The sequence below is a fragment of the Trifolium pratense genome, linkage group LG1 (genome assembly GCF_020283565.1).
Source record: "Trifolium pratense cultivar HEN17-A07 linkage group LG1, ARS_RC_1.1, whole genome shotgun sequence".
NCBI classification, from domain to species: domain Eukaryota; kingdom Viridiplantae; phylum Streptophyta; class Magnoliopsida; order Fabales; family Fabaceae; genus Trifolium; species Trifolium pratense.
Window position 1 is genome coordinate 7,853,773 of NC_060059.1, and position 21,810 is coordinate 7,875,582.

Here is a 21,810-nt window from a genome sequence, read left to right on the forward strand (position 1 = left end):
ATTGAGGACATTCAAAAAAGCAAGTACTAGCATGTATGGGCATATGGCTGTCAACATACGGCGAATAAGAAATTACTCAATTATCATTATTAATTTTTGTAAAAAAAAAAATTATAGTTATTAATTTTAATTTGACAAATGTTATGTACCAAAAAATTAGAAAATATATAATTTGACAAATGTTAAAAAGTGCCCTGGGAAAACAAAAGTGATAATATGATTCTTGAAAGTAATGCATTTAATGTTTTAAAATTTTAAAAAGAAAATCTCTTATACAGTATTTAAATTTTTTGCTTTCGTTTCGTTAATCATCGCTATAGGAGCACTGTTTAATGCTCCCTCTATTTTGTATTAAATGTCGTTTCAAAATCGTGCGCACTATTCATATAACCTACTATGATCATATTTTTTTTATGGATCTATAAAAACAAATGTTATCATATGAGTTACATTATTGTTCAATTTGTATCGATGCATATTTTCATAAGCGTGCGCACTATTCATTTAATAACAGATATTAGTAATTAAAATTATATATTGACATGTGTGCCGTGATCTAAAACAACACTTAAAAAAGAATAGAGAGATTATAACCCTTTTAACTTTTAGCATGGTCATATTAACTAACTGGTATCCTCAAGATAGTATTAGTTAAGAATGGAGGGAATGAGATTATAACCCTTTTAACTTTTATATTTTTCAAAGGTCAACTACACAAGTTTCAAGATGATCATTTTACTTAATATATACTATACTATAACGTTGCAGGTTATATATGTGAATGTGAAATCCAAAAAATAAAAATTCTATTACATAATAATAACAATATTGAGTTTGTAGAAAAAGAGATAAGACCTTCCATAGCATGACGAATGAATGTAGACTATGACAGAGTTCTTACGAAAAATTAAATAAAAATCTTGTACATAAGTCAAAATATACCTTTTTATTTCTTATTTTTACAATAAAAATAATTTTTTTATCAATAGCCTAAAAAAACCTAACCCTTTTATTAATAATTAGGTTTTGAATATACTATTATTTTTTTATTAGACACTCATTCAAATATTCTTTTTCTTCCTTAATTACTATACAATATATATGTAAAATAATTAATAAAATAAAAGTATAATCATCAAAAAGGTTAACTTAATCGTTAAAATGCTGACTCATATTTCAATGCAAACAAATGTTGACTCATATTTCGTAAAAAAATTAAACTCATCTCATCCGATCAACATTAGGAATTACAATATATATAATTATCACATAATATTATAAGTACATCTATTAACATTACTAAATTTTGAGATCTCTTTTGATTCTGATGATTCTCGTCGTCTACAACTAGACAAATAAAAAGAAAAAAGAAAGTTAATTAATATTTTAAATTTTCCTTAAATATTAGTATTTTTTTAACATTTTCGGAGGTTTAGTCCAAAAAAACATTTTAGGAGGCAAAGAGAGTGTGGGGTCCACGCAGGTAAAACTTTGTTTTCTTCTTATGTTTTCTATTTCTTCTGTAACAGTTCTTCTTTCTCTACTCATTTTTTTCTTCCATTCATCATTTTCAGCTTTTGAACAATTCTTCCATTCTTCATATCTCTCCTTTCTATTGCTTACCCTCTTTTCTTTCCTCCAAAAAGCTTCCATCTTTGCCCTTTTGGGTTTCATTAATTGCTTTTTTCTACAATTTTTTTCATACCAAATTCTTTGCTTATTTCTGAAAATATTACTGATTTTTTTTTTGGGAACCCTTTTATGCTTTGGAACTCAGATTCATTTGGAGAGGTCACATCAATCTATGCCGTCTTGGATTTGCTTTCACGTTAAGGTGTGTATTTTTATTTTTTAAAAATTATTTTTTCTTGAATTTTGAATTTTTAGTTCTTGATTTAAGCTTTTCATGTGGCTGAAAATGACATTTTTATGATGAATATTGATCTAATAGTGAAGGATATTGAGGTTTTATGTTGGAAACTGAAGGTTTGATTGAGGGGTTCGTCTGATTTTTGTGGATCAGTGTTGTATAGTTTTTTATTTTTGTTATTTTTATTATATGTTTCAGATTTCAACTTTGATTAATTTATTCACTGTTTTGAAGCCATGTTTAGGTTTTGAGAGAGTGTGGCATTTTGAATTTTTTAATTCAAAATATTGGGTACTAAATCATGTTTTATTCAATTTTAGGTTTTGTTTATTTAATTTGTTGTTCCCTTGTTGGCATGAGAAAATGTGCATCTAAAATCACTTATTTTCAATTTTTCATGTGGTTTTATTAAAAAAATAAAATTGAACTAATTTCAAATCTGCAATTTTTGCACATGGTTTAGTTGTATACTGTCATGTGTTTTAATTTCTCAGTGGTTAATGATTCTAGGTCTGCTTAGTTGTTTGTACTGTTGGGCTGATTCTTATGATCCAGTGTCTATGGTGTTGGATTTTATTCTCTGATCGAAACCAAGTTATATTTCCCCGAGTTTCGTTTGATTCAACTTAGTGCTGCTAACTTGTTTTATGGTTTTCACATGTTTATTGCTTCAATCCACAGAAAAAGGAAAGCCGTTTTTCTGTTTGAGGTGTGATTCTTAATTTTATTTATCTTTTTCGGATAGTTTGACAAAACCAAAACCTTCTTATTACGCAAAGAGTCCCCCATCTATCGGCGTAAATGTTTTGTATAAAATTAAGTATTTAGCATATATATAATGATTTCTATGATCTTTTTATATTCCATCAAACAATTAGGGTCTTAAAGCGATTGATTAATTATCGTATTATATTTATGAACTAGTATATGTTCCACATTGCGTGCCATTGTGGCTTTTGTTTGTTATTCAGGTAGATGGCGTGTTTCCTTCTCCGTATTTCATACTTTATCTGCGCCATAGTTCATTTTTATTTATGCAAACATTTTGACTTGATATGTAGTTTTTGATATATATTACTTTAGTCAGAAAGGAAAGTAAACTGCAGTTAAATTTTCTCTTTCTCTATCTATGTGTGTGCGTGCGGCGCGTGTGTGGTTAGTCCTTATGGTGGAATAGGAATATTATGATCATACTGACAAAGAAAGTTATTATAGATTAGTTCTATAAAAGAAAGAGAATTTCAAAACTAATTCAATACTAATATACTTTTTCTTGTACCAGAATAAGTGATCAATATCAAGCATCTTTCTAATCAAGTTTCTAGATCAGCTTTGGATCGATGTGTACTATGTGCGAATATTGTGGTGGAAGCTTGACGGAATCAAATGCCGGCAATACAAAACATGAAAATGAGAGTAGTTTAAAGGTGAATGGAAAAGTTCCCTCTAAACCTTGTAAATCTTGTGGAGAGAAGAAGCTAGAGCGAGATAATGAAAAACGGAATAGTACAAATCCATATGCGACACTTTATATCAGTCCAACTGCATCGCTGTCAAGTACTGACAGCTGCGTGTCCACTTGCAGTAAGCTACTAATATCCCTCTGTCTTTCTTTTCTATTATGCTGATGACGTTGGTTTTATATTATAAAATTGTCGTTATGTAACCCAATCTTCTCTAATATCTGATCTTTCAGGCGAGTTTTCAGTTGATGTGAACTCATTTGACAGGTAATTTTATCCAACCGAGGTGTGATTGTGAATATAATGCTTAAGTTAACCATGCTCATATGCTTATTTTTTATTTATTTTTATTTTTATTAGGAATAGCCGAGAAGACAGTATAGTTGAAGGTGTTATAGAAGATTTTGATCACAAGTCGAATGCAAAATCACAGATTGTGATGGAAAACAATATCCAAGAAAGATGTAACAAGATCGAGGGCTATGCTGTGAGAGACATAGAGATTGCAGAAGGAGATAGCTTTCAAGAAGCTAAAGCCGATGATTCTGAAAACCCAACTGCTTTGGCTACTGAAGAAAATGACTATTCTTTTCCAGATGATCTGGATATCCAAATTTGGGAACTACCTGGGCCAGAAAACCTTCACGATGATGTGGAAAATAGTGTGATTTGTGATGACGATGATGAAGAGCAGGGTATTGGAATTGCAGACTTGGGCGAGCCAATCTCTATGAGTAGTTCTAATAATGAATTATGTGTGGGTTATAGGTTTAGAGAGGAAAGACAGAGCGAATTGGAAAAATTAATGAATGGGAAATTTAAGGACCTTGTAGGTCAGCTTCTTAAATCCGTGGGAGTTTCCTCTTCCACTGAAGGTGATAAGAGTTGGGTGGACATAATTACGTATTTATCTTGGGAAGCAGCTGCGTTTTTGAAGCCTGGTGCTATCGGAGACAATGCAATGAATCCTGATGGAGTTGTTAAAGTGAAATGCATTGCAGTTGGTTCTCCCAGCCAAAGGTAAAAATAGTTCCTTCAACTGTTTGTGTGTGCTTATAAAAATAGTCAACACATGATAATTTTCATTTGGATTACATATTTTTTTGGTAATTTGTTCGTGATTTTCTGAAATCATCATATTGTATTATGTGATTATCAACGTGTTTTATTCTCCTAGCTATTTAAGAAAACTTTCCTTACATAACCACATATATCACGGCTTATCTTGTTAGGCATTTCCTTTAACAATAGGCTTCCTTTGTTATACATTGTATGCTTAACATACTTCTGTGAATTCATGGTACTGGTAGTCTTTCTCTTGCCATAAACACAGTGTTGTCAAATAGCGGCGCTATAAAAACCACGACGCTATCCTAGTTTCACTATTAGGGCAGCAACGGCCGCTATTCTAGATTTTGGTAACATATGTAATGGTAATAACAGGGAAAAAAGAAAGAAAGAAAGAGAGAATTTAAGGTTTTTTAAAAATAATAAACTGAAGTTTGCATTTGTGCTAAACATGACCTTTTTTAAAATAGAAAAACTGACGAGTGGGTCAGTATTCACTGTAACATGTCAACATTTGAATATGTAAGCTGTGTTTTGCCTCCATTCCCTTTTCATCTGTTTGCAGCATGCCTTTTGTGTATATAATTGATGTATTTCAACCTCTATGTGGCTTCCACTATTTGCTTGAAATGCTATTTGCTATTTCACATAGCGGATGTTTGGCGTTCCGCCATTGATAACACTACATACATACTTCAATGGAAACTGAGTATATAATATTTAGAATGCAATTTATGTCTCATGACGGAAAATCTTAAAGAAAATATTTTGTATCAGCCAACTATTCAAAGGTTCGGTCTTCAAGAAACACGCTTCTCACAAGCATATGCCAACTAAGTACAAAAATCCAAGGTTGCTGCTGATTAAGGGCACGGTTGGCCATTCTATGAATGCACTGTCCTCATTTAACTCCATGGATCAGGTAATTTAATTAGATTGAATACGCCATTATTAACATAGTATTCTCTTGCTGATTATTTGGTTTCCAACAGGAGAAAGACTATCTGAAATCTAAAATGGATATTATAAAAAAAAGTCATCCAGATGTTATATTAGTGGAGAAAACTGTTTCTCGTGATATACAAGAGGCAATTCTGGAAAATGGGATGACACTGGTACTTGATATGAAGCTTCATCGAGTGGAAAGAGTTGCACGTTGCACCGGGTCACCAATTTTTTCATGTGATGATTTGAACGGACAAAAACTAAGACAGTGTGACTCTATTTATTTTGAGAGATTTGTGGAGGAACATGATGGTATTGAAGGAGGAAAGATGCCCACCAAGACCTTGATGTTCATTGAAGGATGTCCTATGCGTTTGGGCTGCACGGTATGCCTTTACTCGTAACTTGGAACCTCCATTTCTTATTTATCCTAACTCAATCGTTCAAACAAATGAGATAGATTCTTCTTCTGTGACACCGCAAATTTGTATTGTTTTTATTGGCATACATTCTTGTATGCTTGAAAAATACTCGATCTTTTTGGCTTATGTGTCCAAAGTCTTATCTTTGTTAAAATTATCATGCTTTGAAGCACAAATATAGATACTAGATATGAATACATTATGACACTCAAGATAGCAAAATTATGAACTTTCATGGTTTTACATATCACAGGGTGTACTCTGGCATAAGTTCATATCCCGAAGATAGTCATACTGACAAGTAAACTGGTGGCCAATTATATAGTGCACAAGTGAGATAATAAGTCTTGCATCATGCACAAGTTAGTTTTCACCACTGGATCAATAAATCTCACCATTAGATCAAATGAAATATGATGAGACTTATTGATCCAATGGTGAAAAAAATACTTGTGCATTGTGCGAGACTATTTTACTTGTGTACATACTACATACAAAGCCTAAACTGATATCATATGGATGTTGTATACTATTCCCTCCTTTCCTTTTTTAATTATCATTTTTTGTAGAAACAATTGATCCTATTTTTCTTGGTTTTCAAAGTTCAATGTAGCATTAACTATTGCTTTGTCAATAATAACCATAACTATTTATTGCAGAGAGAAAAATGATTCCATCAAAAGTAACATATTTTATTGGTTTTCTTAGTATGTGTAACTAACCTTAAAACGACAACTTAAAAGGAATGGAGAGAGTATATAGCATGTTTGAGATGATCTTGTTTTTCAATGGATAGATGCTTCAAAGCATCAGTTTACCGTTAATGCCCGAGGACTTAGGAATATTTTCTCTGACTTTGGTACATTGAATTTTTCAACAATTTTAACTTCGGGATATTTTTTCTGTACCGTGTGCTTCTGTCATTGATGTCATGTATTATTGATTTTTGTCACCACTATCTTTCATCCTCTAAATATGAAGTTATAGTAGAGAATGATTATTCATCTTGAGTTTGAGATGATATTAACATCTTCATTTCGTACAATCACAGATTTTGCTGAAAGGAACACGCAGTGATGAACTGAAGAGAATCAAATGTGTCACGCGGTGTGCAGTTATCGTGGCATATAACTTAATCCTTGAAACCGCCTTTCTTATTGATCAGAAAGTAATGTTCTCTACCATTCCTCAAGATGATGTGGCAGATATCTTGCCAACTAATCAAGAGTCCAGCGATTCAGCATCTATTATTTCAAGTGTTCCGTCGTCTCTTGAGCATTCTGATGAAAATGGTATAGTTACTACTGATATTCCCATATGCGATGGACTTCATGAAAAATGCACGAATGGTTTAACGGTAGAATCTGAAGATGTTTCCCCATTTTCTTATGAACCATATAATCCAGCTGTCTTTTCTGGATTCTCAGCAATTTCATCTTCTCTGAAGAAGGTTATGGGGGACAGTTTTCCCTTTGCTGGATCTGCTCCTTACCAGAATCTATCAACATACTTTGGTTTCAATGTAGGGAAACCCGATGAACAGGTCAAAAATTCTACTGTAGACTCTCCGAAGGCAGATGAGAATACCGGGATTGAAGCAAACAATCATTCTGATGAAGTAAAGTTACTTAATGATGGACAAAGCCTGTCTTCACCTGACTCCAACAGAGATATAAGTAACATTGATAATGATAGTAAAGAACTCCAAAGTAAAGATGATATCAATGCAGTGTTGGATTCTCAGAGTATTTTGGTCTTGATGTCTAGCCGTAATGCCTTAAAAGGAACCACGTGCCAGCAAAGTCATTTTTCCCATATTATGTTCTACAAGAATTTTGACATCCCATTTGGAAAGTTTCTGCAGGATAACCTACTAAATCAGGTTTTCAATACCTTCTTTTTCTTTCCTTACTGCTTTGCTTAATCTAGTTGACTAATATGGTAATTGTGCGTGTAGAAGAATTAGGAGAGATCATATATTATTCTCTCTGATTTCAGTTTATTTCTCTTTACTTTAGTTATTCTCTTCTTTTGTATTTTTTATTCTGTCATTATTATTACCATTGTAATTCATTTTCCTAAACAAGTACTCCAACACTGTAGTAATAAAATATGAAAGTATTTTTCCCTTTACTTTCAATGCTGCATATTTATAAATAAGTTCATCTCATGAATGTACTATTTGAGTTAGCAAGTATGGCAGTATTTTTTGAAGTGCAACATAATTTGATACATTGATACAAATTATGTTTTCGTGTGTGCAACATACATTGATACATTGATACATAATTTTAACTTTCATGTTCTAACCGATTGTCATTGTTGTTCTATATACAGACAAGACTTTGCGACACCTGTCAAGAATTGCCGGAAGCGCACCTTTATTATTATGCTCATCACAATAAACAGCTTACTATACAAGTGAAGCGATTACCACCAGGAATTGTTTTAGCTGGGGAGGCAGAAAGGAAAATTTGGATGTGGAGCCGCTGTGGAAAATGCAAGTCTTGTTGTACAAAGAGAGTGTTGATATCCACCACTGCCCGTAGTCTATCATTTGGAAAATATCTGGAGCTTAACCTTTCACATTATCCATCTAGCAGAAAATTGAGCTGCGGGCATTCTCTTGATAGGGATTTTCTCTACTTCTTTGGGTATTATTATCTACATGCAACTTTTTATATTAAAATCTGCTATACAATTATTTCATGTTTAAGTCATTTGACACATTCATCTTATTATTTTGACATTAAGAGAATTGGTTTTAAATTTTAGTTACTGTTGAAATATTTCCTTATTTTACTTTCCTTTATCTTCTGCATATATTTCGGATTGTAAATTAATTAGATAGATACAGGCTCTTATGCTTATCCTATAATTAAGGGATCTTGTAATCCAGCTGATATAGATAGAAAAGGTTGAGGAACAATCTCTCAAGCAATTTTTCTCCATTTTCAAGTTGGTATCAGAGCCTGATTCCAATCCAGGGACCTGTGGGTTATCGGCCCACCTAACTATTAAGTTTAGTTACAAAATTTCAAACGGTTTGTTTTTTGACATGTCTACGATGAATTCTAAATTGTAATTTATTTCAAATTAGGTTTTTACTGCATTACATAAAATTTGGTTGATCTCATTTTGCAAAATTACGTCTACCGAATTGCTTTTGTTTTAGAGATGTAGCTTGCTTTGCTAAGTGTGCTCATTTGTATCTCGTGGCTTAATTAAAGAGGGTTTGACAGGATGTTAACTTGGCATGTTTATGTCTTATTGTATTTTTTCTTATCATTCAGATTAGGTCACATGGTTGCAGTGTTCAGACATTCTTCCGTTACTACTTATACCGTGTCTATGCCTCCTCAAATGCTAGAGTTGAGTGGTGCAATGAAACAAGAGTGGCTTTTGAAAGAGACTGAGAATGTATGTTCTAAATTCAGAACATTTTCATGTAGAGATTTCTTGATTTTCATACATACATACATACATATATATATATATATATATATATATATATATATATATATATATATATATATATATATATATATATATATATATATATATATATATATATATATATATATATATATATATATATATGAGTTATGCAATACCTACTTAAAATTCACCTTTTCTTTTCTGTGGTTTAAGGTGCACATGAAAGGCATATCACTATTCACAGAAATTGCAAACTGTTTGAAGACAATACAATTTGATGGATCAATGAGAGAATTCTCTGAGGTTGAGAAGATGTTAAAGCAAGAGCGAGTAGAGTTTGAGGTGAGGTTTCTGTTAGTACTTGATTTTGACATTTCATAATCAACTTTCACTTTAAACTTGATTATCCTCAAATCTGCAAGCCCTATAATATCACTTTCATAGCTATAACCTTCAAATTTGGATACTTTTTTATCTGTTTAATATGATATGATATGTTCAGACTTACTTAGGTACTTGTAGAAAGAAAAATATAGTGAGTAGAAAGAGAAAAGACACAGAATACTGTAATGGGATACCCTACGATGTGTAGCGACTCTCATTTATATTACCAGGTTAAGAGAGTGAGTCTTATAAAAGACATGTGGACCGAGCCCATAGACTCAAGACTAGACCCTAGTAACTTATTATGGTAACTCTTAACTGTACTAATTCATGGAATGAAAGTGACATAAAATTTGTGATAGTGGTAGTACTGTATAAGTTTAAAATTTGATATTACTAAAACTCTAATTAGAAGTTTCAATTATAGTGCACATATAAAGTGTAAAGATTTACTAATATATTGCAACTTGCTAGTGATACATTCATTGTTTTCACTTATGATTTCTGCTTTAATAAAAGCTTTTTATATTGCAATTAGTAAGAATACTATGCCATCTTCATCTGACTTGTTTTCTATTTAACAGGCTAACATTAAGACTGTTGTTGCTAAGAAAGGTGATACAGACCGGGCTTCCTTCAAACTTCTCTGTCTAAACCGATTGATGTGGGATCTGCTGATTGAATCCGTTGTGTGGAATCAACGCTTGAAATCATTACGCTCTCCTGAGAAGGTTGTGCAAGAGTATAGTTATTCAAAGGTGGAAGGTATTGCTGGTAGAGAAACTGCATCTATGGGTAATCTTAGGGAAGCTGGCGATGCGAATGGGGATGCCAGTGTACAAATTATGTCGGAAACATCTGTGGAAGTAAATGTAATCTCATTAAAGGAAATCCCTATCAGTGGATCTCCTCAAGAGTCCAATGAACCGGATGATCCATCTAAAACTCTTGATATCCCTCAGAATGTGAAAATACAAACTGTTGATGATTTGGGATCGAAGATATCTTCTGACCAAAAATTGGAACCGAGTTCAAATGTTTTAACTCAATTTCCTTCTGCAAATGGTCACCTTCAAGTACATGAAAACATTCCAGCTGCTACAGATATTCAACATGGTCGTTCAATTGCTGATTCAAAGGTATTCAACAAGAGTGCTTCAATGAATTCACCTGTTTTGGTCTTGCCAGATTCTAATGAATGGTTCTGGAAGCCATTTGCTTATATTCGACAAATGGGCGTAAGGGAGTTTCAGAAAAGTTTCTTTCCAAAATTTGAATATTTTTGCACCTCAATTACAGAACATGTGCCCGCAGCCAATCAATTGATCACCGAAGAAGGTCCAAGGTTGCACATTCCTCTCAAGACAGATAATTATATTGTGTCTGATTTTGAGGGTGAACCCTCGAGCATAATTGCTTGTGCGCTGGCCTTTTCGAAAGATTCATCTGAGGAGACAGATATTGTTGAAGGCGATATGAGAGAAACTGGAATAACTTCAAAATCTACATATTTTTCAAATGGCTCTCAAGATTCAGATGCACATTCTACCAGAAGTACATCTTCAGAAGAGTCACAAGCATCTCGTGCTGCGGAAAACCATAGCATAGAAATTCATCTGGGTTATGCAAAATCACTTGGGAGGGAAAAATATACTGTGATTTGTCATTATTTTAAGCAGTTCCGTGCACTTAGGAATCGGTGTTGTCCATCTGAGATTGATTATATCGCTTCTTTAAGCCGTTGTATGAATTGGGATGCCAAAGGTGGAAAAAGCAAGTCTTTTTTCGCAAAAACGCTTGATGACAGGTTCATCATAAAGGAAATCAAGAAGCTGGAACTTGAAGCATTTTTGGGGTTCTCATCTCTGTACTTCAAACACATGAGAGAGTCATTTGAGTCTGGGAGCCAAACATGTCTTGCAAAAATCTTGGGGATATATCAGGTTTGTGTACTGTTGTTTTATACATTTATTTTTCTGTCATTTGCCAAAATTTTCTCCCTTTTGAGCATTTCAATATCTATGCAGGTTACTAAAAGACACATCAAAACTGGAAAAGAGGTTAAGCATGACCTCGTGGTGATGGAAAATCTTGCCTACAATCGAAATATTGTACGCCAGTATGATCTTAAAGGTGCCCTTTTTGACCGGTATACTTCAGCTGCTGTTGGTGCTGGAGATGTTCTTTTGGATCAGAACTTTGTGAATGACATGAACTCTTCCCCGTTATATGTCAGTCACAAAGAAAAGCGAGTTCTTCAGCGAGCTGTATGGAATGACACATCTTTTCTCAATGTAAGTCTGCCAAAAACATTCTACCTTTGAGCCTAGCCTTTGTCGTTGAAATTTGCTATTCAGTTTGTTATTCCTCAGATATGTTTCCGTGGCTCTAATAGTTTCATTTCATTATTTACTCAAATATGCAGTCAATCAATGTGATGGACTATTCCCTACTGGTTGGAGTTGATTCTCAGAAGCGCGAGCTTGTTTGTGGGATCATTGATTATCTTAGGCAGTATACCTGGGACAAGCATCTTGAAACATGGATGAAGTCTTCACTTGTTGTGCCCAAGAATCTATTGCCAACCATAATCTCTCCGAAAGAATACAAGAAGAGGTTCAGAAAATTTATGTCAACATATTTTTTTAGTGTACCAGATCATTGGTGTTCTCAGAAGTCCCCTAGTCCTTGCAAACTTTGTGCTCCGGGGATGACCCTTCCCAACAAAAATCCTAGCGCCACTAGGGTTCCAAATGATTGCTCGACCTAGATCTTTTTACTTTATCAAAAGAATTATACAAATTGGGAATTTATGCGATTATGCGACTATTTTAGCATAGTATAGACTGTCAATATTGTTTAAAAACCTAGCCCTGATATTCTACAATTTTAGAGAATTTCTGGGAATGCATTTACAGGTTCACCCTGTCCAACATGGGATGAACAATTTTTTTTTTGTTGTAAATCCAAGGGAACAATGTAAAGGTTTATTTTGGATCAATGGAAAATACAGTTGATAGAGTTAAAGTACATGCTTTAAGTGGGTTCCTCCTCTCCTGTCACTTTGTTATTACTATTCTTTTAAAGAATAGTGTTACATAAGAAAAGGTTTAAGAGTTGGAATTTTGATGGAAAAATGTTTGATTTGATCATATGGAAGGAATTAGAGATTAATCATTTTAGGGTGTATCAAATTAGAAGACTATTTTTACAAGAATCTTTTTCACTTGTTAAGTCACATGATTTCATGTTTTGATCTTCCTCATTTATAGTAAGATCTAGTGATTAAGATTTATTATTTTGACTCTTTTACTTGATCTTTTTATTATCTATTTAAAAGTAAATAGGTATGAAAATGTTCTAGATGAATTTTTTTGGAAAATCTCAAGTGTGTTGTTTGTATAGTGAATCCTATTGTGGCTGGGAGTAACTCTTCCAGTCACAAATTTGGGTGGAGAAATGGGATAGCTATGTAGAAGAGACAAGAGCTTTGGTTATACTTTTTTATAATATTAATCTATTAAGGGTTTTATCAAGTATTGACCTATAAATAGTTCTCCTGAATATACTTTTTATATATATAATGGTGGATATGAGGCAATACAAGGATTAACCTAGGTTGAATTTCATGTGACATTGCCCCCAATTTACATAGTTTTGGGGTTTCTAAAAACATAAAAAGTTATGGTACATATGTCACACCTAAGAAAAATCCTAGCTGTCTCTCTCTCTCTCAACCTTTTTCCTCTACTCATCTCTTCCTTCTTCATCATTTACTAGGAGAGGGGTTGTTTTTAGCAAAATCTTTTTTTTCACCTGAAATCACCCATTTGCATCACATTTTCTTTCCTTTTATCTTAAGTAAGTGGTTTATACATAGATTTGATTATTACTTTTTTGCATTTTTTGTGATTTCATCATTTGAGATGGTGTTGTTTGTTCTACGTTTTGATGCAGTGTTTGTTTGATTCAATATTGTCATTTAAACTTTGATCCATGCCAAATTCATAAATGACTTTGGCATCAATATTGCAGATCGAAAGACACGAGTGTTGCAGTCACTTTGATTTTGTTACATTCGTTGATATTTTTTTTCGTTTTATGTTATTAACTTGGTTGTTGAGTTTGTTTGCATATTCGTCCTTTTCAATTTTAATGATGCTGGATTTGTATTGTTTTCGATATATTTTACCACAATTTGAATGAATATCAGTAAAAAAACATTAAAACCAAATATTATTGATTTTAAATATACTATGACTAATACATTTTAAAATGTTCTATTATTTTTAATATAAAATATTTAAATGCAATAAACCACTTGCATGCAATTTCTTGATGCTTAATTGCTCAAGTTGAAATTCCTTCCTAAACATATGAAAGCATCAAAATTGCTCAAGTTGAAAGCAAAGTCTGTTGGGAAGTTGTTTCTGCAGAAGGAAAAGTATATTCCTACAACTTAACAAGAATTTCCATTCCAAAGGAAGAAGCCCAAATAAAAAACCTGGTCTAGAAACACCTTGCACACTTACATCTAAAAAGTCCTCATTTTTGGAATTGTGATAAGTATTTTGTGGAGATGAACAGCTCAACCAGCCTAGACATGGTTGTTCACTTTGAACACAGTGAAGATGATTATTATGATCTTGAAGATTATGACAGAGATGAATCTCACTATTTCTATGTTATCAATGCAATACTGAGTGGTACAGCAAGGCTCAATGTTCTCTTACCGACAGTGACAACCCTTGCCTTCAGCATTTTCGCACCTATCCTAACCAATGATGGCGAATGCAACATTCTGAATCGCTGGTTGACGGGAATCTTCCTAGTTATGTTGGCAGTGTCCTGTGTCTTCTTCACATTCACTGACAGCTTCAAAACAGCGACTGGACGGTTGTACTATGGGGTGGCAACATTTAGAGGGATATGGACTTTCTGTGGCGGCAGGAAGAAACCTTGCGTGCCATCAGATTACAGACTTACATGGACTGATTTTTTCCATGCATTACTGTCCCTGCTCTCTTTTCTTGCTTTTGCAGGTTTGCATTATGATGTTGTGAAATGTTACTATCCAGGAATGTCTAGGAAGGTGACCAACACTTTACCACTTGTAGTTGGTTTTGTAGTAAGCATCCTTTTTGTAGTGTTTCCTTCAAAGAGAAGAGGAATTGGTTATCCCTTTTTGCTGCAATCAGATTCGATGTACTTTAGACATTGAAACATATTTTTGTTTCTGCAATGCAGAATCAGATACATGAACTTCATCTCTTATCAGAGATTTGTGAAAACTTGTATCATAATCTAATTATACAGACTAAACAAAATTACGTTATGAATTGGGAAAGAGTCTTCCGGGGGATGGGATTTGTCATTACAAGAAACCTATAGAAACGCGATAACATTGTGTATACCATTCAAGTTAAAGTTTACAACAGGCTACACTAAGTATGCATCATATTTTAATTAATGTACAAAGAGTAGAAAAAAATTAGCAAGGTACGCAACTAAGTAAGTTGAAAGTTTGAGAAAATGCATCTAAACCTTCACCCTTAGAGTCTTTTTAAGAGATTGATAGGTAAGAATAAATAGTAAACAGTCACAAATTTTGTAAACAATATTTCAATTTGATTAATTTAACAGTTACGATACAAAGAGAATAATAGAAACAGACCAATTAATGTGCAACTAGAATGTAACGAAAATGAAATACTGAGTAACACTACTCACGGTCAGTGACAACTAATTTATCCTAAACCACATCCAACAAAAAAACCATTGTGATGCAAACTCTGAACCAGATATTAACACATATATCCGCTGCTTTGATAGAAGAGAAACATAAACTACTAAGTACACTGACATCGTCGTGGAACCAACACACCAGGTGGTTTTCTTTTCTCTCGAATTATGGCTTCTTTTATCATTGGCAGTTTTTCGTGGACTTTCTTCCATATATGATTCACTGCACCATCCAAAGGTATAGGGCCAATACCACCTGGATGACCATTATCATATACAAACATGGGCTGCACTTGAGCCATGTTTTGTCGGAACATGTCTTTCTGTTGTTTTGAAAACCTCTGAAGATGATTGACTAGCCAGCTTGGTTTAAGTGCATCACCAACTGCTACAAAAACTGAAAATTCTGTGTAGTCCACCATACCTTCAAATGGGAGCTCAATGTTGTCGCTGACAATAACAGGTATACAAAGACTTTGAATGGCATCAAAAAGTCGGCATGAAGTGGGTGTGTCCCCAGCTGGATGTAGGCAAAACTCTGATGTTCTCATTCCTTGTATTGATTGCTCTCGACCAGTCGCATTAGGGAAGCCCTCCTCCATTATCACACCAGGCTCATTAGTCAATAGATCCCACAACTTTTCTCTAACTAGGCCTCCCTGTAATTTGAAAAAATATTCAATGAGATGAGCATGGAATGGATAAAGCATTGGCTTTTAACGACTAGAAAGACCAGCATAAACATAATCAAACTTCTGTTGGATGAATATCTACATAAATTATTAGCATCTACTTTTATAATTAAACATTGCGGAATTGGGTTTCCAGTACTTTGTTGAGCAGAAACGATTCAGCTGAGCACTCATATTTGATCAAAGGACAGAAAAATAAAAAGCAGAGAACTCACCACCAACTCGAGGATGTCAACTAACTAGACTGCTAGGAAAAATACAAACCAATAGTGTTTAATATTTAATTATTACTAAGAAAAATACAACTTATGAGGCTTTAATTACTGTACAAAGAGTAGATAAAAATTAGCAAGGTACACGACTAAGTCAATTGCGATATTGGCTAACATATCCAAGGACTCTGGCCAACATATCACAATTATGGGTGCTTGAGATGTAGGTGTATTTATAGGTTAAACCTTGCATGAGTGTATGCATGGAGAGTGACGATTCCACTACGTTAGTGGAGCCAAGAATAGTACTGAATTAGTACTATGCTGGATTTCTATTGGTTGAGGCCATGTGCCCCCTAGGACGTGTGTCCTTGCCTTGGAGTAGTTATGTGCTTGGTAACATGTATGAGAGTTTCAAGCCTTGGGACTTTAAGTGTATTGGGCATTAGTCTAGTCCGATACAATAGAATTTTTGCATTGAAATATAACATTTTGACCTTTGCAAAGTTAAACACAATTTTTATGACGAATATTTCTATATTGAGATTTTTATCATGTGTCCCATTTTTCTTTATTATTTTTTTATATTTGTGTCTATCCTAAAATGATCGTTGTATTAGTTTTAGAGTAATATAAATCAACAAATATTAAAGTGAATTACCCAATAGCTCTTATTAGATAAGTTTCAAATTTTCAATTTCAGATTGAGCATGCAACAACGTTAATAAAATGATTTGTGCGGAGAAGATATATCTGGCTGGGGAAGTTTTATCAGTAGCTGCCTAGGCATAAGTAGCTACTCCTCTTTCACTGGCTTCTACTTGTCTTTTACGAGCTTATTTGGTAAAAAGACCAGGTCCCATTTCCTATTTCCGGAAGGTCTTCTCCCAAGGATGAAGCTTGACCTAACTAGGACAAAATTATCAGATGTCCCTTTCGTTTAATTAATATAGATTTTAACGGCCTTATTTTTTAATTTGTCTTGGGCCTCTATATGTATCGGGCCGGTCCTGGTCTATTTGTTTGTAATTGAAGTCAAGACAAATATAATCATTATTCATCAGTAGACTTGTTGCTAAGATAAAGAATGATTAACTAATTAAGGAGTTCATTATTACCGTATCATGATTTAATATTTTTCAGAAATAAAAATTTAATGTTTAAGGTGGACTCATGTGCTATATAAATAGACTCACTCTATCTTTGTTTATAAAAAACAAAAAAAACAGACTCACTGCCAAAGAACATATATTTTGTGAAAACAATTTTGTGCAAATAATGGCATTTGTTTTGGCTTTTCTTGTCATTGCTTCAGGTCTAAATTAAACTTAATGATTTGAGTATTTTTCATAAATTGTCTTTTAAATTTTCACTTCATCCAATTTACTCGCATATTCTCTCGTATTTCATATGCAATGTTGTTCTTATTTGTTTGTATTGTTTGTGTGTAGATTTTCATAAGGAAACACAAACCCGAGGAGTGAGTGAGAATTTCATCCCAGACTGCCGTACAACTCCCAACTGTAAACGTATCCATTTTCCTTGCGGAAAAGGCTCAACTCCCATGTGTGTTGATGGCAATTGTATTTGTATATCCGATGGACCACCAACCCAGTTATTGTAAAATAACTATCATGTTTGATTAAGAAATAATGAATAAAATGTTAACCGAAAGGGTTACTGCACCATATTTGTATTCAAGTTTTTATGAAAATGAGATCAAATTATTATATATATTTTTTTGAAATGGCAAATATATTAATAAAGAATATCCGAGTACAAGTCGTAATCAGATACCAACAGAGAAATACACACTGCTACAAAAGAAGAGATAAAACACTACAGTGAAACTTCACAACAAAAGAGCAGAAACAAAATAGGAACCGCTGTACAGTAGAGCCACCTCCACACATGATTGAGGACATCCACACATTGAAGCACATACATGTAAAGATCAAAAGGTCTTTATTAAGGTTGTAACGGGACCAAGGTACAAGTGGGATAAACCTAAGGGGGACTAGGCTGTAAAATCAAAGAGGATGAAGAAGCAGAGCCATGAAAATCACTTGAACATTAAGCATGAGGGATATTTGATCTCAACAAAGTAAAATGATATAATAGAACTCGACAAGATATTTCAACCAAGACATTTGAACCCAACAAAATAAATTCTTCACATCCCTAGGATAACTTTCTTTACATACCTTCAGATCAAAATTGCCCACAATACAACTTTTGGCATTTTTTTTTTCTCTCTTTTTTTTTTTTTAAAATTAACTGAGCATCAGAACATAAATAAAGTTTAGACACAACTCAGCATAATATAGATCAAACTTTGAACATCAGAACATAATTAAGACCACACTGAGCACCCCCACACTTGTGACAAACTTGCAATAAAAATTTCAAAGCAAAGCTCCTTCACCCCTAAGATTGGGACATATCATTGTTTTTCACGTTTAGGCTTATAAAACAAAGAATGGGATAAATACGATCAAAGGGGCTTAACAAAGGGATCATTTCATTAGGGTAGGCTTATTTGGCTAGTAGTAGCTTATAAAAAAAATTGCCTAGATCATTTCAGTACATGCATGTGAACAAGTGCTTCAAGATTCACAGTATGAGTGAAACCACACAAGAAACAACAAGTTGCTGGAAGCTCAAAAACTCACCAAGTTTAATGATCTATCACAATGGATGCTCAATCTAGTATCAAGTCAACTTATCACACTCCGAAAGCAAATAAGTTATCCATATCATGATATACACCTCTAGGCCTAGAACAATGATACCACTCACAACTCTTTGTACAGTAATTTTTGCTAAATGATATTGGAAATGCATCACCTATTTTTGTGATGTAGGTGTAGTAATTTTGTGATGCATCACCTATTGAGTAATTTTTCTAATAGTAGTAATAAAGTCATTAAAAAATATTTTACATATATTTCAGGTCAACATAATTCCATCTTAAATAAATTTAGTCTCATTTGACTCATAAACTATTGGATTTGTTCGATTTTAGGGATGTGTTATGTTCTTCAAAACAGGTTGATCAAAATTTTGGACAGGGTTAGGGTCGATTATAACTCATCTCAACTCAATCATTCCTAGTAGACAATGTGACAAAAATAGGTGATGCGTTTCCAATATCAATGAAATTTTCCACTTCAATAATTACTAAATAAATAGGCTAACATATCACAATTATGGGTGTTTGAGATGTAGGTGTATTTATAGGCTAAAACTATCCAAGGACTCGAGAATTGGGGATTTAACACCGTCATGCTCATATTGCTATGAGGCTTTAATAAGCAAACATTATATTGAAAAAGCCAAAGAGTAGTCTAAGTGAACAAGTCCAATTATTATAAGTCATGAAAGATGCTGGAGTAAAGTTCCAAAAGAAAAAGCATGCAAGGCTAAGTCGAAAAAGAAACAATACTAACCCGGTGCCTGTGTTTGGCTCCTTTAAAATAAAGAAGGTTGCGCCGTTCCTTGTTTTCTGACAAGTGTAACTTGGGTAGAAGATGTGTGTACGGCACAATCACGTCTTTAATTACAGAAACTTGAGTGTGTTGAATCATGTCAGATGAGCTACAGTTGGATGATTTTGAGTCAAGTCTATACCACCCACCAAAATCCACAACAAGGAGAATAGCTGGAGCAATCTCATCTTTAACATGCCACATTGCAACTGGGTCTGCCAAACAACGCTTCAGTTTTAACATAACCTGACAATTCCAAAGACTAACTCATAAGCTGGTAAAAGCACTCCACATAATTTTCTCCTTTCACATTTCTATACATGCATTAACCTAATCTCTTATTGTTCCACATGTCAATCAATAAGAATACACAACATATCATCTGGGGGGAATGTAACAACACTGAAAACCCTTATTCCAGCAATGCATAAATCACAATTAAAGGTCAATGTGAACTGACTTATTTGAGCTTATCTACCAGCAGATACACTTTCAAGACTGTTTTGGCAGAGCTTATGGAAACAACTAATGACATGTCCATAAACTCTTCAGGATAGCTCATGAAAACGGCTTATAGCTTATATAAGAATAGTTCGACATTATTTTATCTTTTGTCGTAGAAATAGCTTATGCATAAGCACTTATATTACAAGAGTTCATGCTATAACTGCTTAAGTAAGCTGTTTATCCAAAAAAAAAACACCTAATTCAACACCTTGAACATTCTTAAATGACAATTGAATCACACTACATAAGAAATTCAGAACCTTTACAATAACAAAACAAGATTGAAACTTTAAAGCAATGAAAACATACCAGTAAGAACAAACACATGATCTCGACCACCGGAACGTTTCCAAGCTTTAGTTTTCTTCACAAAATCAATAACCTCCCTCTGTCTCTGATAATCCTCATTCCCAACCTTCTTCCTAAAAACACCTTTAGCCACAGCCAATTGCAATTCAGCACTAATAGTAGCAAAAAAAGGAACAAACACCACATCAGCATCACGTGCATCAAAAACCCGTTTTGCAAACGACCCAGTTCGTAATTCAGGTGGTGTTATAAGATCCCCCATGATCCAATACTCCGCACTGTACTGTTTGATAATTGGGTTCTCCGGATACGGTGGAAATTCTAGGGTTTTACCCAAATTGGTGGATCGAATTTCACGATCTGAGTCACTGCCGACTCGGGAATCGGAGTTGAAGGACCAGTAACGGTTAAGGAGGCCGTAGTTGAGGGATCTGGGAAGATCGGAGACGTAGACATTGATGGCGGAAGAGGTTGAGGTTTGAAGAAAAAGTGAAGGGTTTGAGATGATTTTGTTGGAGGAAGAAGTGAAAGGGAAGAAGAAGAATGAGAGAAAGAGAATGAAAATGAGAGTGAAGAAGAGAAAGATTGTGGTAATAGAGAAAGGGCCATTGTTGTTCTTCGTAATTGGGGGCATTGCTCTGTTTTTTGTTTCTGTGATGTGTTTCACTCTGTTTTGTTCTGTTTCACTCTGTTTCTTGTTTCTATAATGTATTTCAGTGTTTCCAATTCTGAAACAATGGTTGCATTAGCAATTTCATGCGACACCGACAATGAATTTTCCAAATAGTAAGGATATTGCGCTCTTTAGGTGGTCCAGAATTTGATTGTCACACAAGTTTCTCGACCAAGATTAATTAATGACGGTGAAAAAAAAAAAGAGAGAAAGGAATGTGCGGACAAACGGAATCCAAAGAGTCGTCTTAACTCTCAACCTAATGATTTTTTTGATTTGGTGTTAAATTTGTTTCATGCAATTTTTTTTGCAAAGAAATAATTTAAATAATAATTTGATTCGTCTAATACGTATGTACTTCTATATAATATTATTGTTGATTTTCAAATGTTTGAGCCAAATGAAAAAGAAATTGTGTTTAGAACGGATTGTATTTAAATACTTTCTTTTCTTACGATCGATCACAAAGTTATTATGAAATTAAGAATGTGTCTATTGACTTCTCTAACATAGGTGATGCATTTCCAATAATATAACTTCTCTAACATGATGATAACATGGAAGAGTACTATAAATTACCGATGGAAATAATACCAA

The 21,810-nt window shown here is 33.7% G+C and overlaps 3 protein-coding genes across 4 annotated transcripts; 2 read left to right on the forward strand and 1 right to left on the reverse strand.

Moving 5' to 3' along the window:
- The first annotated feature begins 1,479 nt into the window (after positions 1-1,479).
- LOC123902584 (putative 1-phosphatidylinositol-3-phosphate 5-kinase FAB1D) lies at positions 1,480-12,617 on the forward strand. Of its 2 annotated transcripts, XM_045952359.1 has the most exons (13): positions 1,480-1,834; positions 3,153-3,454; positions 3,567-3,600; positions 3,694-4,353; positions 5,179-5,323; positions 5,394-5,732; positions 6,820-7,650; positions 8,106-8,422; positions 9,062-9,188; positions 9,420-9,548; positions 10,175-11,533; positions 11,618-11,884; positions 12,016-12,617. In XM_045952359.1, exons 2-13 carry the CDS (start codon positions 3,211-3,213, stop codon positions 12,358-12,360), a joined length of 4,797 nt encoding a protein of 1,598 aa, XP_045808315.1. In that variant the 5' UTR covers positions 1,480-1,834; positions 3,153-3,210; the 3' UTR covers positions 12,361-12,617. The 2 variants fall into 2 exon arrangements, with proteins under 2 accessions (XP_045808315.1, XP_045808307.1); XM_045952351.1 differs by having other exon boundaries at positions 1,533-1,834; positions 10,175-11,884.
- A 1,576-nt stretch (positions 12,618-14,193) lies between these two features.
- On the forward strand, positions 14,194-14,811 carry LOC123887531 (protein DMP2-like). The gene has a single exon (XM_045936864.1). The coding sequence runs from the start codon at positions 14,194-14,196 to the stop codon at positions 14,809-14,811; it is 618 nt and encodes a 205-aa protein (XP_045792820.1).
- Positions 14,812-15,196: 385 nt separating this feature from the next.
- Positions 15,197-21,809, reverse strand: LOC123922563 (probable arabinosyltransferase ARAD2). Its single transcript, XM_045975271.1, has 3 exons — positions 20,541-21,809; positions 19,686-19,939; positions 15,197-15,991 (listed from the first exon to the last, which is right to left on the reverse strand). The coding sequence occupies exons 1-3, from the start codon at positions 21,172-21,174 to the stop codon at positions 15,440-15,442; spliced, it is 1,440 nt and encodes a 479-aa protein (XP_045831227.1). The 5' UTR covers positions 21,175-21,809; the 3' UTR covers positions 15,197-15,439.
- Between the last annotated feature and the right edge of the window lies 1 nt (position 21,810).

Bases quoted from the DNA above. Each gene is read 5' to 3' on its own strand.
- LOC123902584 (XM_045952351.1), top strand. From the start codon at position 3,211: ATGTGTACTATGTGCGAATATTGTGGTGGAAGCTTGACGGAATCAAAT. The intron at 4,354-5,178 runs GTAAAAATAGTT...ATTTTGTATCAG, and splicing joins GTTGGTTCTCCCAGCCAAAG to CCAACTATTCAAAGGTTCGG. The intron at 8,423-9,061 runs GTATTATTATCT...CTTATCATTCAG, and splicing joins GATTTTCTCTACTTCTTTGG to ATTAGGTCACATGGTTGCAG.
- LOC123887531 (XM_045936864.1), top strand. From the start codon at position 14,194: ATGGTTGTTCACTTTGAACACAGTGAAGATGATTATTATGATCTTGAA.
- LOC123922563 (XM_045975271.1), bottom strand. From the start codon at position 21,174: ATGCCCCCAATTACGAAGAACAACAATGGCCCTTTCTCTATTACCACA. The intron at 19,940-20,540 runs GTATGTTTTCAT...GTTGTTTGGCAG, and splicing joins TCATGTGTTTGTTCTTACTG to ACCCAGTTGCAATGTGGCAT. The intron at 15,992-19,685 runs GTTAGTATTGTT...TTCAAATTACAG, and splicing joins GAGCCAAACACAGGCACCGG to GGAGGCCTAGTTAGAGAAAA.